This window comes from Anabas testudineus, chromosome 21 (genome assembly GCF_900324465.2).
Source record: "Anabas testudineus chromosome 21, fAnaTes1.2, whole genome shotgun sequence".
In the NCBI taxonomy this organism is placed as follows: Eukaryota; Metazoa; Chordata; class Actinopteri; order Anabantiformes; family Anabantidae; genus Anabas; species Anabas testudineus.
In genome coordinates, this window is record NC_046629.1 from 1128761 (window position 1) to 1148073 (window position 19313).

At 40.5% G+C, this 19313-nt stretch overlaps 3 protein-coding genes across 3 annotated transcripts; all 3 read right to left on the reverse strand.

The window, feature by feature from the left end:
• Nucleotides 1-860: 860 nt before the first annotated feature.
• On the reverse strand, nucleotides 861-4577 carry LOC113173242 (olfactory receptor 4E1-like). Its single transcript, XM_026376642.1, has 2 exons — nucleotides 3675-4577; nucleotides 861-971 (listed from the first exon to the last, which is right to left on the reverse strand). Exons 1-2 carry the CDS (start codon nucleotides 4575-4577, stop codon nucleotides 861-863), a joined length of 1014 nt encoding a protein of 337 aa, XP_026232427.1.
• Nucleotides 4578-8402: 3825 nt separating this feature from the next.
• On the reverse strand, nucleotides 8403-9347 carry LOC113173243 (olfactory receptor 10J5-like). Its single transcript, XM_026376643.1, has one exon. The coding sequence runs from the start codon at nucleotides 9345-9347 to the stop codon at nucleotides 8403-8405; it is 945 nt and encodes a 314-aa protein (XP_026232428.1).
• Nucleotides 9348-13732: 4385 nt separating this feature from the next.
• Nucleotides 13733-14677, reverse strand: LOC113173250 (olfactory receptor 4P4-like). Its single transcript, XM_026376651.1, has one exon. It carries the CDS (start codon nucleotides 14675-14677, stop codon nucleotides 13733-13735), a length of 945 nt encoding a protein of 314 aa, XP_026232436.1.
• Nucleotides 14678-19313: the final 4636 nt, after the last annotated feature.

Below are 19313 nucleotides of genomic sequence, written 5' to 3' on the forward strand. Positions count from 1 at the left end.
AACAATTAACCTGAAATGTAACATTTGTCATCTGAGATGTTGAATCCTACATGTCCAAGTTCACAACGGACAAAGAGTGGAATCACTAAATCTGCTAGAAATCCATCAGCTAACACTGAACTAGTCAACTTAACTGTCCAAGACGTCTTTTAGATAAGAGATGTCCAGCTACCTCCCTGATCTATTCACACTGAGGCAGTTGATCCTACCTTATCCTGTTTTCTGTCACACTAAGAGAAGTCACATGTGCACACAGGTCCAGAAGGAATAGAAAAGTGTGTAAAGTGTATTCCTAACCAACGGCCCCCACACAGACATAAAGCCTGCAACAAATCGCCTCTGTCCACCATGATATCCATCATATGCTAATTTATGAAAAAAATCTATCTACACTGTGCTATGTTCTGAGACAACAGAGGAGAAGCAGCTTCTCTATTAGCTTCTACAAGTTTCAATGATCTAGTGAGGGCGGCAAGTCGGAAGTCATTAAGTGGTATGATGGCGGATTTTATTGGAGCAGGTATTGTGGGACTTTTTGTGGAGTCTGGAACCTTCACACAACCAACGACTTGTTGTAGACCTGTGTAAAGATGACGGCTGGAAGAGCCACTTGATTTGATTAACTTAGACTGCTGAAGCACCACATCAGCTTCAGAGTCTTCAGCATCAACTAGCACGACAGCAGGATGTGTTTTAAGTCCTTGAAGACATTTCGCCCTGAACTGAACTGATGAAGCCACTGAACAGCAATTTTAGGACCATCCATCCATCCATCCATTCATCCATCCATGCATTCACCTTCTTTCACTTATCCAGGGCTGAGCTGCAGGAACAGCAGTCTATGCCCAGACTTCCCTCTCTCAAGAGACCTTCTCCAGATCTTCCAAGGGAATATCAAGGTGTTTCCCGGCCAGTTGAGGGACATAGTTCCTCCTACTACCCTTGTCCTGGGTCTTCCCCAGGGTCCCCTCCTGGTAGGACAGATGCCCAAGCCACTTAAGCTGGCTCCTCTCTTTGTGGAGGAGCAGTGATTCTACTCCAAACTATCTCGGACCCTATCTGTAAACCTGCAGAGGAAACTCATTTCGGCCACTTGTGTCTGGGACCCAGTCCTTTCGGTCACGACCAAGAGCTCATGACCATAGATGAGAGTAGTAACTTAGATTCATCTAATCCTGTGCATTGACTGCATTGCTGCTGTCGATGTATTGGTCTAGCTGTCGGTCTCACGCGCCATCCTTCCTTCACCCACTTGGATCTCAGGCCACCTTTCATGGTGGAGAACTGTGGCCTCAGATTTGGAAGTGCTAATTATCATCCTAGCCACTTCTTAAACTTTATCCTGCTGCAAACCGAGTACACATCATAGACACGTACAGTATATTCTGCACTTTCCTGCTTATTGCACTTCTGGTTAGATGCTAAACTGGATATTGTTGCCTTGTACTTGAACATGTGTGGTGACAATAAAGTTGAATATAATCTAATTTAAATGGTCCAACATGCTAAAGGTCTTGGTTTGATGAGGCCAACAGGTTCCTGGTCCCCAAACCAGACTCCCTCTGGTCCCTGGCTGCATCAAGAAATTCTGTCCATGACAATATTGAACAGAGCCAGAGTCAAAGGGAAGCCCTGCCGTAGTCCAACATGCCCTGGGAACAGGTCTCACTTTGGGATAACTGATGTTAGCCTAATTTATCCCTATTTGTACTAATGCTGTCATCATCTACATTTATATTTAGAGTTACAGAAGTCCAGCACAGTTTAAAGGACGTGTCTGAACGTTTCCAGTTACTTGACAGCTAGCTAGCTTCCAACCAATGATTCCTCTCATACATCAAACTCAAATCCTCTTCACTGATGCTTTCAGGAGGTTTCTCATCATAGCTCTATGGTGACTGCTGGGAGGGAGCCGGTCCAGAAGTTGCCCTTTAAGCCCCTTTTAACAGATACAAGCTAGGCTGGTGGGAAAAAGGAATCTTCCCTCTTCAGTTACAACATTCAACAAGCTACCACAGCCTCAATCTAACTAACAATTGGTGGCAACAATAATGAAAGGTCATTTATTATGACTCCACTATCTGATAGACACTGGTAGAAATGAGCTCCATCCCAGAAGAACCACAGCCTGTGAACTGAAGCTCAAACACAACTGGATTATGCAGCAAAACTCTGTAAGTCGTATGACTCAGAAGGAGGACATGTCCTGAAGTTTTTTAATGTCTGTCCCATTGTTGTCAACACAGTTTCTCAGAAACAACTTAAAGGAACTTTGTTACATCTGCTACAACGACCACTGAGACTCATGGATGAAGTGATATATGAATATGAGTCTGAACAGACACATAAACTGCAACAAAACAGTCCACGAATGTACAGTTACAAATCATACACTGAAAAATAAGATCCTAACTTGAACCACCAAACCTTGGTCACATAAAAATCTTTCATTTTCTCATTCATATTTGTCCCTGTTAGTTTTGAGATTTCAGCAAATGTGGAAGTATTATTAGCAACATGTATGAGCTCCTGCGATCAGTTACCAGTTCCTGGCCCCACTTTGGTGTTTACAAGGTGCTGGGTTCATCTTGATGGCGTCCCAGAGGAAACTGAGAGAAAAGCTGAGTGTAGTCTACTTGATTTCTAGTTTTAAATAAATGACATTTGCAATGACTGCAAACATAAATACACATGAAATATACATTTTAAAATGAAAAAAATTAGATTGATATCACCAGAGTTATAAATACTGTTACAAATGTCCACCTAGCCAGTCCAACTTGTTATGGGTGTATTAAAGCCTGATGGTGTTTCAGTATTGTGGTTTGGACGGGGGATAACCGATTTAAATACTTCATTTACTAGAATTACATCTGGCCATTATTGTTGGTAATATGATAAACAGGCCCTGACCTTGTTGGTTAAAACAGCTCCTGCAAACATTGTTTGAGAGTTGACACTGTCTCAAGACTAAGGCTGGTTTCAAAATGCACAGTTTGAAACTGATGCTTTTGTTCAACAAATACTTCAAGTATATAAATTAAACTTCACCGGAGAAAAACTAACTGAGCTCATTGCAATCACACAGATTTATGATGTGCTGAGTGGTAACTGTGATCATTCAGAAACAATAACTTTGATTTTTACCAAGTAGCATAGAACTTTAAAATACTGTATAAAGTAATAAAACAAAGTATTATATAATATCACACAGTGTAATACGACATAATACAAGACATAGCTTAATGATGCAGGTTAACTTTTAAAATGCTCAGGGGAAAAATAATAATAAATTAACTTAATTTTAGAAAATAAGAATTACTTCATTTATTTTTCTAATAATCAGACAGACAAATGGCACATAGTATGATTTATTTCTCATCAAAGGTTTGAAATATATGAGTTGTTACATACATAAGGGATTAGAAGGCAAGTTACAATTAAAAAATGAGTACTTAGGGTTTTTCTAATTGATGTAATGAACGTAGAGCAGGTGGGTTTTACATTTATTCACTTTTTAACTTAACTAAAACTAATTGAACAAGCAAAATATCTGTACAGTTTCTGAAGATATGATATTATAGAGACTCAAAACTTTGTTAGCTTCTTCCTGTGTTTGTTGGATCTTTGAATTATGTAGGAAGAACAAACGCACGTATCCTGATAAATCTAACAATCACTGCTCTGATCTGAGGTAGATTCAGGCTGTAAACCAGAGGGTTAGTGACGGAAGGAACGATCAGAAACTCCACAGATAGAACAACAATGACAAATGGATTGACTTCATCAGCCTTGAACTGATTAAGTGATATGTCACAGCATATTGAAATGCAGTAATTCACAACGGTTACTATGTGTGGCAGACAGGTCTGTAACGCCTTTCCTCTGAATTCAGATGAACTTCTCCTGCAAACAAGCAGAATACGCAGGTAGGTGTACAGGACAAAGAACAGGAGGGTGAAGATCGAAGTCACTGCAACAAACTGGATTCCTGTGATGATCAATGTGGTGTCCACACAGGACAACTGAACCACAGCCCAGTTAGTGCAAAAAGTCCTTGGTAATTTATTTACACACAAAGTTAAACTGATGGACAAATAGAAGAAATAGATCAAAATACACACAGGGTGTAACACAGCAAAAACCAGAAGACACAGCACCGTCCTAAAAGTCATTTTCCTGTGATAGTGTAAAGGCTGACAAACAGCAACTAATCTATCATAGGACATGACAGTGAGAAGAGTCATCTCATGACCTACATACGTGTGAATAACATACATCTGAATAAAACAGGACGGACGTGAGATGAAGTGAGTGTCAGACAGTATGTCCATCAGGAACCTGGGGAAGAAGCCGGCTGAGCCGTACAGAGAGTTTAAAGACAGACAGCAGATGAAAATATACATGGGCTGATGCAGAGACTTCTCCACACAGACTGTGAGAACAATGACAAGATTAGCAGAGATTATAGTCATGTAGATCAACAGACAGAGACAGAAGAAAAGATATCTGAGGGAGCCGTAGTCTGAGAACACAGTGAACTCAAAGTAGGAGGGAGTCCCACTGTTGTTGTTCATGTCTGAACTAATGTGCAGAGCTGGAAGAAGAAAAGTGAGAGGGATGGAGAAACTGAATTTTCACATATATAATATCATTATTATTATATTATTGTTACATTTAACATCCAACAACCTATTTGTCCAATTCCACAACTGAAAAGTTTATGGAATCATTAATTCAGAGCTGAACTCGTTGAGAGACGTGCAGCAGCCGTCCCTGATCCAACTGAGGCAGCTGCTCAACTTTATACTGTTGTTCTGTAACACACACACACACTGTAACACACACACACATTGGATGCACTAGGTGACCTGTCTTGTCTCTGTTTTATCTACTCTGCAAGCTTTTGTGATGTTTACTTATCACAATACAAGATGCCACTTCATTAAAACATTAAAATCATCTTTGAGACAATTCCAACACGTACTAATCATTCTAAAAGTTGCCAAAGTAGTCACATTAAGTGGACGTCTGGAAATGTTGTCATGGACTTTCTCGTTAGTCTGAGATGTGCACACTCCAGAGGCCCATGCTTGATGGAAAGTATTAGCTCCAGTATTACCATGTTTATCCATGAGGGCGGTTATCAGCCTAAACCTAACGAGCAAGATGTTCACTTGACTGAACTTCCAGAAAGTCACAGCACAATAACACAGACAGTTGTTCTTACTGGGGTCAAAGTTAGGTCTCTGGGTCAGTGTGTCCGTTTTTACAGGTCACTCAATGTTAATGCGTCATCTTTGCTACTGCTACAAATGATCTACACAGCTGTGTTTCAGTCTCACGGGGAAACACTGTGCAGGGGATTTTAGAAGACTTTTGACCACAGGCTGCTCGTACTCGTACTGTAATAGCTTTAGATCCATTTTAAATTTGTACCCAACAAAGCCTGTGGATGTTGGAATACAGCAGCTGTGCCTCTTCCCCTCTGTGTGTTTCTAGTGTGCAGTTACCGCTCCTACCAACCTGTTCAGTGTATTGTCAGCTGCTTGTTGTTCTTTCTCTCCCCTCTTTCCACTTACCCAACCAGCTGAGGCAGATGGCCACTCACCCTGAGCCTAGTTCTGCTGAAGGTTTTAATAATAATCATTGATATTTTTGTACTTCAGTCTCAAGAGTTTGAGGTTCAGTGTCCTGACCTGGAACATGCCCCACTCTATTCTGGAAGCCCCCCCCCCCCCTACTAATATGGACAGGGGTCTAAATAAAATGCTAATTAGCGTTCAGTCAATCAGAAGCTGGAATATTCCATCTCAGATGAGTGTGGAGTAGGGAAGGACTAAGTGAATTGTATGTAGGCACAGAAAGGAGACCACAAACCATTTGGTTAAAAAAGCCTTGTGCGGTTTAATTCCACCTAAAGGCAACATGTTGGTCAGATAGAAAAAAGTGGCCTGAAACACAGTCAGTAGTTTGAATTCAAGAGGTTTGACAATAGGAATGAAGTATTTAAACAAACATTATAAAAAAGGACTGTATTTAATATTTGGATGAAAATCCTTCGATGTCAGTGACTGACTGAAGTGCTCAACCCATGGACTGAATGACCAGCTGCTGAGTTTCTTCCCTTGAGATGCCTGATATGTTTATCCAGGCATTTATCTGAGCTGCCTTCAGCTGCTGCTGCGTTGTAGTTTTCTTAACTGGGCCAGATGTTGGGAAAGTCCTTCTTCACCATGGCCCCCAAAATGTGTGTGTGTATTAAAACAGCTGTAATTCTGAACCAAAATATTTCTACAGAAACCTGAGACATGTATGAAGTAAACAGTTTAAACAATCCAGCCTCCAATGCTGCTGCTCTGTGACTCTGAATCTAGAACTGGGGTTGAAAGACTTGGACACTTCTGTTGAAAGAAAGAAAAACTCATATTGGTCACTGAAAAGATTTCAAACTGAAAAGTAATAATAAATGTATAAAATGACTAAAGATTAACTAATGAAAATTATATTTTGTTTTGAGTTGTGGTTCAACAGAAGTAAAAGAATAAATAAATAATGAAACTGGACAAAAATGGTGGTATTCCAAGAAAATAAACTGGAAAATAATTGGACCATAGGGACATGTTGACATTGAAGAGACAGATAATGTGAATGGTAACCAAAGAGCAACAGAACTGCTAAATAGATAAGAGGTGAAATCCAAGTTCAAGGTCCATCAGCATCGGATCACACCGTCAGTCACTGTTTAAGCCGAAGTGGACTCCATAGAAGAAAACTGAGGAGGACTCTGTCCTTTGGACATATGAGTCACATCAGCTCTTTGTTCACAGACGCAAAAATGAAGCCTACAAAGAAAAGTACACTGTGCCTACTGTGAAACATGGGGGAAGCTTGGTTATGTTCCGGGGCTGCTTTGCTCCATCTTCAATCCGTGCAGGGTTTAATGAAATCTCAAGACTATCGAGGTGTTCTGGAGCAAAGCTAAAAACACCAAGAATGGTTAAGAACAAATCACTGGACTATTCTGAAGTGGCCTTCTATGAGTCCTGATGTATAAAGACCTGATAAACATGCAGTCTGGAGAAGGCACCCCTGAAACCTGAGACAACTAGACCAGTTTGCTCATGAGGAGTGGAACAAAAAAGACTTCTGTCTTACTAAGGGTTAAAGTAATCGTCTCCAAAGGTTGTGCAACAAATATTAAGTAAAGGGTACCATCATTTTTGTCCAGGCCAGTTTTATTAGTTTGTTTTTTAAAATTATTCTGTTGAGCCACAACTCAAAAGCTATATCTGATTTTCATGAGTTACTTTTTAGTAAATTTTTATTTATGATTACTTTTGTTAATTTTAGGTAAACCCAGTGACTGGGTTTTTATTTATGTAATGGAAGGGTACCAACAAAATTGACCATGTGTGTATTACTTGTACTCACACACTTTTTCCATTGTTTATCTAATGAGCCTATTAAAGGCAGGTGTGAAGTGAAATTTACTAGGAGGAAAAGTTTGAGGTTTCTTACTAACTTTCCTCAGACTTAAGAAGCTACTTGAATGAACGGTGAAAATTTTTGACCAAACAAGAGAGAAGTAAGTGGTCCACATCTCTGCTTCTCCTATTGGACATCAGTGTCATTCAGACAGGCTCACATACTTTTCTTGTTCAATGTTTTCCGCATGAATATGTCATAAAATGGGATGTGATCTTCATCTAAGTCAAAAGTATTAACAAATATAATGTGCCTAAAATGATAACACAACCAACATTCTGGTCTGTGATATCTTTATTGATAACGACCATAAAAAACTCACAGTGCTATTGGAAAAAGTATGTGAACCTCCATTCTTCCTACAGAACTGCTTTAGCTTTGTTATATTATTTGGCTGTTATATTCGTCATATTCTCGTGTGTGGCTCTCTTCAAGTTGTTCCATGGGTTGAGGTCTGGGCTTTGATTTGATCACTCCAAAAGGTGGATTTTATTTTTCTTAAGCCATTCTATTGTGTGTTTTGGGCGAGGTATGGCTCACAAAAGCGAGGGAGACCACCAGGAGAGGGGCAGTGAAGAGAGAAGAGTTTAGTTAGAAAGGTTTCACAGGCCTAAAGCCACTGAGACAGCATATTGATTCATATTAGTCGCTACAGCAGAAACTTTAAAACAGAAGTTTCAAACTGTCATACTGGACAAGCTAAGTAATGCTTGAAATTGACTTACAGTCATTTCTGCTGGACGGTTTGACAAGATTAGTCTGTTTTTACTCAACAAGTGGAGATTTCTACATCACACTACAAAACATAAAGATAAAACCGCAATAACAAACATTAAAGAGATTATTTTCTCATTTTACATTATCTGAACATATAAGCTTCACAAACATCGCTCTGCCCTTGTTGAATCTTTGATTTATGCTATTTTACATATCCTTAGAAATCTAACAATCACTCCTCTAATCTGAGGCAAATGCATGCCGTAAACTAAAGGGTTACTGATGGGAGGAATAATCACAAACTCCAGAGAAAAAACAATGACAATGGAATTTCCCTCACTGATCTTATATTGACTCAGTAGACCTTCACAGAAAACAGAGATGCAAACTGAAATGCAGTAATTCACAAATGTCACTATGTGTGGCAGACAGGTCTGTAACGCCTTTCCTCTGACTTCAGATGAACTTCTCCTGCAAACAAGCAGAATACGCAGGTAGGTGTACAGGACAAAGAACAGGGGGATAAAGATGGAAGTCACAGATATAAGCTGGCCTGCTATGTTCATCACTTTTGTGTCCACACAGGACAACTGAACCACAGCCCAGCTGGTGCAATAAATCCTTTGTAATTTATTTCCACACAAAGTTAAACTGATGGACAAATAGAAGAAATAGATCAAAATACACACAGGGTACAACACAGCAAAACCCAGAAGACACTGCACCGTCCTAAAAGTCATTTTCCTGTGATAGTGTAAAGGCTGACAAATAGCTACTAACCTATCATAGGACATGACAGTGAGAAGAGTCAACTCCTGAGTTTTGAAGGTGTGAATAATGTACATCTGAATAAAACAGGACGGACGTGAGATGAAGTGAGTGTCAGACAGTATGTCCATCAGGAACCTGGGGAAGAAGCCGGCTGAGCCGTACAGAGAGTTTAAAGACAGACAGCAGATGAAAATATACATGGGCTGATGCAGAGACTTCTCCACACAGACTGTGAGAACAATGACAAGATTAGCAGAGATTATAGTCATGTAGGTCAACAGACAGAGACAGAAGAAAAGATATCTGAGGGAGCCGTAGTCTGAGAACACAGTGAACTCAAAGTAGGAGGGAGTCCCACTGTTGTTGTTCATGTCTGCACAATTAGGATAAATCAGAATAATATAGGAAATACACAAACAACATTTGTCATCAGAATTGTTGGATGGTATGAAAAGTATTTTAGTAAAATTAATGCAGAATCATTGACAGTTATGAATGCTGACACTCAACAGTCAACATCCAGCGTGCCTAATTTCATGATTACACCGAAAACTAAACAGTTCTTCTGTCCTCTGAAGATTTATGTTCTTCAGCCAAACAAAACAGGGAGTTACCACAACATCTGTAAGTTAATCTAAAATGAGATCTTAAGATGATGTGCAGCATCCTCACCTGATGCAACCCAATGACTGAAGCAACTCAACATTTATCTTGTTTCACTGTCACACTGAAAGAGTCACAGGTACACAAAGGTCCAGAAGGGAAAAAAACGGTTGCATGTCAAGGCCCCCACTTTATCAGTACTCATTGACACTTACTTATATAATACTTATAACCACTGGAATTAAATACCAAGTGCCATTTGCAGATAAATCAAACCCCTACAATGTCAACAAAAATCACTATTTACACCACTAATGATAAGGTTGATTAGATCACAAAAACACATTGGCCATGGTTAAAAAGGATTATGTTAGAAATGTAAGGTAACGCATGTGAGGTAATAGAAAGCATTGACACTTTGTGGTTTGGGTTCCAGAATGATTGTAATGTGGATTGTTGGTACAAAAGAGAAACCCACAGATCTCCCTAGTGTTAAAGTCCAATGTAAGAACTGGCATATTTGCTTTTTTTTAAATGTATGTTTAAGGAAAATAAAAAATTATATACGAACAATAATATATCAATAATATAATAATATTGATGCTGTTCTTGAGAAAAGTGTCTTACTGATTAATGTAAGTTTTGGTAGACTTCCTGTTTACCCCTCATTCCACGTTTACTAGCTTCTAATAATTAATAAGAGTGTAGCGGACGGGAATGATTGTTGACCCCGATGAGGGAGTTCAGATAGGCTGGTGCTTTGACAGATCATCTGGAGATTTGATGGTGCAGTTTGTAACACGGTCAGTAAGACACTGCAGTAGTCAAGACGACATATGACCAGAGCCTTGTTGTATAGTCTGAAAGGTAGGGTCGGACTTTGTGATGTTGAAAAGGGAAAATCTGCCTGATGTGGAGACAGAGGAGATGTGGTTGGCAAAGCTCAGTTAATCATTAATGCTCACCCCCAGGTATCTGGAAGACTGGAAATAATCACTGAAGAACATAGGTTGATGCTGATGTAGTAGAGTAGGGGACCAAGAGCTGAGTCCTGTGGCACGCCATTGGAGAGGCAATGAGAGTTAAAAACCTGCCCCTTCCAAGATACCTTGAATGTATGTCCAGACAAGTTGGACCTAAGCTAGGCCAGAGTTGTAGCAGTGATGCCCAAATAAGAAAGTGTAGAAAGGAGGATCTGGAGGTTGACTGTGTCAAAGGCTGCAGATAGATCAAGTAGTAGTAGTAATCATTTTCACCTGTTCCTGTCACAGATAGGAGTGTGGACCCAAAAGCACAATCCGAGGCAACTGGGGTAACTGCACTAGCAGGCAAGAAAATCCATCAAAACAGAGTAATAACTGAAATCGGCTGCTCTAGCAGGCAGGAAGACAGACATACTGTATATATGTCTGTCTTCCTGCCTCATATATACAGACATACTGTATATATGTCTGTCTTCCTGCCTGCTAGAGCAGCCTGGATAAACGGGTTCAGAGAGAGCGGTTTCAGGCAAACAGATGCAGTCTTTGTAGAGAAGATGCATGGAGGTTGAGGAGCGGGAACATGCAGGGGACATGTGGTATCTGAAATAAGAAGGGGACCATAGATTAGAGAACAGACAGAATGTGCAGAAACTGTGACAGAACCCTCCTCTCAACGGCCAGCACCAGATGGCCCACCAGGCTGCTCAGGATTGGCATGATGGAATGACCGCACCAAAGCAGGATCCTGGATGGACCGGACAGGAACCCAGAAATGCTCTTCAGGATTGTACCTCTCCCAGACACTGAAGATCCCGACCCCGCCGCCGGGAACGGAGGAGTTGGTGGACCGTGAAGACTGGCGTGCCGCCCAATGAGCTGGGCGAGCGGAGGGGGCACAGAGCCATTTGTCGCAACGTAGCGGTGGGATGTTCTAAGAAGGGAGTTCCAGACTCTGACCCATGTCTGACTGCAGCGTCAGGTGTAGGTCTGAACAGAGGGTACGTCCGAGTCTTGCTCCTGGGAAAAGCAGAGGTTGGTAACGGTAGTTCTGCTTGGAAGGGTGAGAAGCCAGTCGCTGAGGAGGGAAGGGAATTGTGAGCATATTCTGCCCAGAGAAGGGATTTTGACCAAGTGGAGGGTTCTTTTGAGCAGAGACAGCAGAGGGTCCTTTCCAGGCCCTGGTTCATCCTTTCGGTTTGACCATTTGATTGGAGATGAAACCCAGAACTGAGGCTGGCCATAGCCCCCAGGAGTCGGCAGAAGTCTTTCCACAAACTTGGGACCTGTGTCAGAGATGATGTCAGATGGAAGACCATGCAGCCGGAACACCTGTGACAGCATGACCTCGGCTGTCTCTTTGGCAGAGGGCAGCTTTGGAATGGGAACAAAGTGTGCGGCTTTAGAGAATCTGTTAACAACAGTGAGTATAGTTGTGTTACCTTCGGATGGAGGAAGACCTGGAATGAAATCCAGAGAGAGGTGTGACCAAGGACGGCAAGGAATCGGGAGTGGGTGCAGGAGCCCAGCAGGGGCTCTGTTGGAGGTCTTGTTTTGGGCACAGGTAGAGCAGGCTGCGACAAAGTCCCTGACATTGGCATAGAGAGTAGGTCACCAGAACCGTTGTTTGATCATGGCTAGAGTTCTATCAGACCCAGGGTGACAGGCGAGACGAGAAGATTTGGACCACTGAAGAACCTGCGTCCTGAGAGAATCAGGAACAGCGGGGAGGACAGTCAGGTGGAACAGGAAGATTGGCGGCTGCGTCAGCTACCTGTTTCTCTATGGGCCAACGTGCTGCACCGATGAAGCAAGACAAAGGGATGATAAGATCGGCTGGCTCAGAGTCCTCTGTGTCTGGGAACTGGCGGGACAGGGCATTGGCTTTGATATTCCTGGAAAACAGAAACTGTGACAGTTCCTTATTGTCTCCTGGTTCTCCCTGATTCCCGCCGCCGACCTATCCAGCTTAATCATCTTCAAGCATTCAATACACATACATATCATCTGACAAAAATGTGTGTAATAATACAGTATGGCCCTAAATTACTAATGGTTAGCATGTACCAAATAACATGACACCCGTAGAAAATGGCACAAGCTGATCTACTCCGGGTGTGCACGCAGGTCTACATCATCGAACTAAGCAATATAACATATAATATAGCCCAATGTGATGAACCTTTGTCTTTATAAACACTGGGTGATTTTTGCCCCAGGACTATACCCTCCTAATAAAGTACTGTGACCCCTCAAACACAGAATGAGCATGTACTACAGAACTTCTATTAACTACAGTCCATCATCATGCCACAGCGTTTATTGACAGGAAACATTTCTAAAAATTCTATTTTCACTACATTTTTACTAAAGTGCTCTAAGAGTGCACCAAAAAAACATTACCGGGCAACAATCATCTTCTCTCAAATCCAATCCACAGAAAACAGTCAGACTCCTGTCCTCTCTTAAACAATCAGTAATACGTTACCGAAATACAGGCAGAGGCAGAAATCCAGTGTTGGGGAAACAGTATAATTACAGAATGAGGCACATCAGGTCATACACCAAGTGAAGACTCAGGAAAGCACATAGCTGGACATCTAACTGGAGTTACATGTGATAGGAGTTGGAGAGCTGTGTGTCAGTCAGTACTACCGGTTCAGCAAACTATGCTTCAGAGTTATGATCAGGTGTGATGGAGCATTACCAACACCTGGTTACTGTGTCTCATCAGCTAATTTTATGATATACCTATTTTAAATGTACAGACTGACTGTGTACAAACAGCAACCCAGCAAAAATTCCAACCAAATTCAAATACTATGTAGTTCCATAAGAAATTATCCTTTAAAATCCAAATTATCCTGCAACAAATCAGACAGAAAATCTGAGCATAGATTATTTTATTGCTTATGATGAGTATGAAAGTTTCTTTTTATTACAAACAGCATGATGACACAGAGAAAAGATTTATAAGTGAAACATATTTAAATTGTAAAAGTACATTATGAACTGTAATAAACATTTATTTTGATGAACTGACCTGAGTTGGACCCTGGATTTTAATTTTTTTGAAAGAAACAAAATGTATCCATAAACAAAGATTCTAGACACACATAATTTAAATAATAAAGTTTCAGTATATTTTCTCTCGCTTGTTATAGTGGTTATAATTATTTAGGATCAACTACTTTGCGAATCCTTATTAATCTAACAATCACTCCTCTGATCTGAGGCAGATTCAGGCCGTAAACTAAAGGGTTACTGATGGGAGGAATGATCAGAAACTCTAGAGATAAAAATACAATAATAAATGGACTAACTCCATCAGTCTTATATCGACTCAGTGGAACCTCACAGAACACTGAGATACAATAATTCACAAATGTCACTATGTGTGGCAGACAGGTCTGTAACGCCTTTCCTCTGAATTCAGATGAACTTCTCCTGCAAACAAGCAGAATACGCAGGTAGGTGTACAGGACAAAGAACAGGGGGGTGAAGACAAACAACACAGCATTAAACTGTCCTGTTATGCTGATCACATTTATGTCCACACAGGACAACTGAACCACAGACCAGCTGGTGCAAAACATCCTGTTCACCTTAAATCCACACAAAGGGAAAATGATGGTCAGATACAAAAAGTGGCCCAACATACACACAGGAGACAGCACAACAAAACTCAACAGACACAGCACCGTCCTAAAAGTCATTTTCCTGTGATAGTGTAAAGGCTGACAAATAGCTACTAATCTATCATAGGACATGACAGTGAGGATATTCAGTTCATGACCTTTGAAAGTGTGAATAATGTAAATCTGTAAGAAACAGGACGGACGTGAGATGAAGTGAGTGTCAGACAGTATGTCCATCAGGAACCTGGGGAAGAAGCCGGCTGAGCCGTACAGAGAGTTTAAAGACAGACAGCAGATGAAAATATACATGGGCTGATGCAGAGACTTCTCCACACAGACTGTGAGAACAATGACAAGATTAGCAGAGATTATAGTCATGTAGATCAACAGACAGAGACAGAAGAAAAGATATCTGAGGGAGCCGTAGTCTGAGAACACAGTGAACTCAAAGTAGGAGGGAGTCCCACTGTTGTTGTTCATGTCAGCACAATTAGGACAAATCAGAATAACATAGGAAACACACAAACAACATTTCTTATGAAAACTGTGCAATGTTCTGAATACAATTAGTGCAGAATGTTTGGAAGTAAAAGCTGATATGTTCAATGGCCTAAGTCCCTATTTCTATAACTAGCCTGAAAGTAAACGGTGCCTGTGTCCTCTGCTATGAATGTGAATAACTATCCTCTTCAGCCAAACAAAAATAAACAGGTATCTCACAGCATCGCTTTTATTGCATAAGAGAGATGTGCACTGCCTTCCCTTGATTTAATCCAGGCACAGGAAGCAACTCAACATTTAGGCACATGTACACACATGTCGACAAAGAAAAAAAATACTGCATGTTCAGGCCTCCATAAACTCACTTCTCGGTCACCTCTGAAATTTAGACCACTTCAATTTAGGATAAATAAGACAAACACTATCTAAGTAATAAGTAATAAGATAAATGAGGATATTAAAGAAAAAAAAAAGAGTTGACATGAAAAACTACATGTAATATATAAATGACAACAGAACGTGTTGGGGTGTTTGGTATATGGAATGATTAAAATGGGTATATCATTGTGTCCACTCATCTTTTTGTACAGCCTAAAGCATTTCTTCTTGCTCCTTGGTGGAATCAGACTGTCACTGAATGAGCTTCCCTAGAGCAGTGGAGACACGTTATCCAGGGTGGGACCAATCTTAACTGAACTGTAGCTTGTTGCTCAAATGAAAGGAACAAAGCTTCCTGAGGAAAAACAGTGTACTCTGTCTGGTCTTGAACTGGGAATCTGTTATTTGACCAGTTTGTTGTTGATGTAGACTCCAAGATATTTACAGTGGCAAGAAAAAGTATGTGAACCCTTTGAGGTTACGTGGAGTTTTGCATGAATTGGTACACAAACATTATATGTTTCATGTTTTTATTGAACATAACATGTAAACATTCACAGTGCAGGGTGGAAAAAGTATGTGAACCTTTGGACTTAATAACTAGTTGACCCTTCTTTGGCACCAATAACCTCAACCAAACGTTTCCTGTAGTTGCAGATCAGACCTGCACAACAATCTGGAGTCATTTTGGACCACTCCTCTTCACAAAACTGTTTCAGTGTATTAATATTCTTGGGATGTCTGGTGTGAATGTCTCTCTTAAGGTCATGCCAGGCGTATTTTGTTCTGTTGAAACTATTCTTTTGTTGAATTACTTGTATGCTTTTGGTCATTGTCCTGTTGCATCACCCATCCTCTGTGGAGCTTCAGTTGGGGACAGATGGTCTTACGTTTTCCTGCAAAATGTCTTTATAAACTCTGGAATTAATTTTTCCATCAATGACAACAATCCGTCCAGGCCCTGAGGCAGCAAAGCAGCCCCAAACCATGATGCTCCCTCCACCATGTTTTACAGTGGGGATGAGGTTTTGATGTTGGTGTGCTGTGGCTTTTTTTCTCCACACATAGTGTTGTGTTTTTTCCAAACAACTCAATTTTGGTTTCATCTGTACACAGAATATTTTGCCAGTAGTGCTGTGGAACATCCAGGTGCTCTTTTGCAAACTTCAAACGTGCTGCAGTATTTTTTTTGGACAGCAATGGCTTCCTCCGTGGTGTCCTTCCATGTACTCCATTCTTGTTTGATGTTTTCCTTATTGTAGATGTGCCAACAAAAATGTTATGATGTGCCAGAGATTTCTGTAAGTCTTTAGCTGACACTCTAGGATTCTTCTTTACCTCATTCAGCATTCTGCGCTGTGCTCTTGCAGTCATCTTTACAGGCCTTTGGAGAGTGGCAATGGTGCTGCAACAGTAAACCCAAAACTGGTGTGTGTTTTTAAAGGGCAGGACAGCTTTCAGCAACACATCCAATATCATCACACTGATTGGACTCAAGGTTGGTTCACTCCTGGCTCCAATTAGCTCTTGGAGAAGTCATTAGGCTAGGCGGTTCACATACTTTTTCCACCCTGCACTGTGAATGTTTACATGTTATGTTTAATAAAAACATTAAAACATATAATGTTTGTGTACTATTATTTTAAGCAGACTGTGTTTTTGTATTGTTGTGAGTTAGATGAAGATCGGAGCACATTTTATGACCAATTCATGCAAAACTCAACGTAACCTCAAAAGGTTCACATACTTTTTCTTGCCACTGTATATGAGTCCTCAATCTCTACAACCTCTTCCAGAGTCGTGAATGGGACAGGGATCTCCCTGTACTTCCTCATGTCCACCACCAGTTCTTTGGTTTTACTGATGTTGAGCTTTAAGCTGTGGTTGTTGCACCACTGAACAAAGCTCCCTATCAGGTGTCCGTACTCTTCATTGTGACTGTAGTTGATGCTGCCAGTGGTTGAGGAGTCATCAGCAATTATGCAATGCTGTTGATTTGTGGCACTTAAATTTGGGTAAAAATCCTGCTGGATATTTGTACTGATATGCTCTGGTTGATGTGTTAGGAATGAAAGCATGTCACATCTTTTGGTGGAAATTAAAATGATCAACCTACAGAGGGCTGAATTGAAATACACTATGAAAACCAAAGTGGAAACATGATGCAGCAGGTTAGTCCACTGAAATTTCCTTCCAGCAACTCAAAATGTTTTTCAATACTTCGTATGGCCCCATGTGCATGTATGCCTGACAACGTTGGGACATGCTCCTAATGAGACAATGGATGATGCCCAGGGGTATCTCCTCCCAGACCTGGTCCAAGGCATCACTGAGCCACCAGACAGTTTGAGGTTCAACCATTGGCAGCATCAGATGGACTAAAACATAATGTTCCTGAGTGTCCTCCACTTGTAAAACCATTCCTGTTTTGGGGGTTGTCTCATTGTTGTCCCTCTGGTTCACCTGTTGTTAATTTCATTTACATTAAAGCAGCTGAAACTGATCAACACCCCCCTCTGATTCTTAACTGAGCAGATTCATGTACCAGAAGTTTAACGGACTTGATGCTAAACTCTGATTAAAAAGTGTTTTAATCTTACATTTTTTGGAGCAGTGTACAGTATTCCACAATCCTTCATAATGATATTTACCACAAATGCCCAAACTAAAAAAAAAAAGATTATTTATTTATTTATTATCACATACATCAATTAATCAACCAACAACCTTAATTGGCCCCTAAGACAGAAATTAAAACAGCAGTAAAAACAAAGAACACCATTATCAGTTGCTTACCAACCACACATATCAGAACAGTTTATATCTTCCTTGACAACAGAGCAAGGAGCCCCCCCAAAACCACAGACCACAAAAATGGAGCTCTTTGTTTCTGGTGGCCTGAGACTCAGACTCAGACTCAAGTTTTGCTCAGTCTAGTTGAGTGTTGTGTGTCAGGATGTTCAGAACCTGAGTGGACACAAAACTGCACATTGCCAAGTGCTGATGTTTTGTTACTAAGGCAGACAACATGGTGAAGAGCTTGAAAAAGACAAGTGGGGGTGTGTGTTTTGCAGATGTACAAAGATGTTGTGATGATTAAATCCTCACAACTAATGAAGTTTTCCAACAAATCTGCTATTTGAAAATCTGAACTTGAATTACAAAAGTAATTTCTTTAGTTGGATGAGATTATTTTATCTACAAGATGAGATTTTATCACAGCACAAGACAGAACGATAAAACATCGACCACGTTGTTCAAAGCTCTGTTTGTTCACTGTATCTGTTTCATAGTTCTGACTGTGCACTAGGGGTATGGCACAAAGATTAGAAAACAGAATTCACCATAACTGAAAAAGACAATTAGGGCTTAACTTTGTCTCATCAGTGTCCCCTGGCTTTCTCTGCTGTTTGCTGAGCTGGGAAAATTATTTATCTATTTGATTGATTCTGATTTATTTAAAAAAGCAAAATATCTCTATTCTCCAACATTAGAGAAGCATCAGAGAATAATGAGCTTCAATAACTTCTTTCTGTTTTCTGAGTCTTTTTATGAAGGAGGAACTATTTTGTGCATCCGTATTAATCTAACAATGGCTCCTCTGATCTGAGGCAGATTCATGCCATAAATTAGAGGGTTAGTAATGGGAGGAATGATCAGAAACTCCAGAGATAAAACAGCAATGATAAAGGCATTTACTTCATCAATCTTATACTGACTTAGTGAAACCTCAATGAAAATTGAGATGCAAAAGTTGACAAATGTCACTATGTGTGGCAGACAGGTCTGTAACGCCTTTCCTCTGAATTCAGATGAACTTCTCCTGCAAACAAGCAGAATACGCAGGTAGGTGTACAGGACAAAGAACAGGGGGGTAAATATCAGTGTCACAGAAAGAAATGGTCCCGTTATGCTGATCACATTTATGTCCACACAGGACAGCTGAACCACAGACCAGCTGGTGCAAAAGATCCTGTTGATTTTATATCCACACAAAGGGAAACTGATGGACAAATAAAAAAAGTGACCTAGCAAACATAGAGGGGACAGAACAGAAAAAATCGACAGACACAGCACCGTCCTAAAAGTCATTTTCCTGTGATAGTGTAAAGGCTGACAAATAGCTACTAACCTATCATAGGACATGACAGTGAGGATATTCAACTCATGAGTTTTGAAAGTGTGAATAATGTAAATCTGTAAGAAACAGAACGGACGTGAGATGAAGTGAGTGTCA

What these genes read in the sequence shown, in the direction of transcription:
- LOC113173242 (XM_026376642.1), bottom strand. Translation starts at nt 4,577, where the DNA reads ATGAACAACAACAGTGGGACTCCCTCCTACTTTGAGTTCACTGTGTTC. An exon ending in CTCAGATCAGAGCAGTGATT is followed by an intron (nt 972 to 3,674) that starts GTTAGATTTATC and finishes CTGTCCTACCAG; the next exon opens with GAGGGGACCCTGGGGAAGAC.
- LOC113173243 (XM_026376643.1), bottom strand. Translation starts at nt 9,347, where the DNA reads ATGAACAACAACAGTGGGACTCCCTCCTACTTTGAGTTCACTGTGTTC.
- LOC113173250 (XM_026376651.1), bottom strand. Translation starts at nt 14,677, where the DNA reads ATGAACAACAACAGTGGGACTCCCTCCTACTTTGAGTTCACTGTGTTC.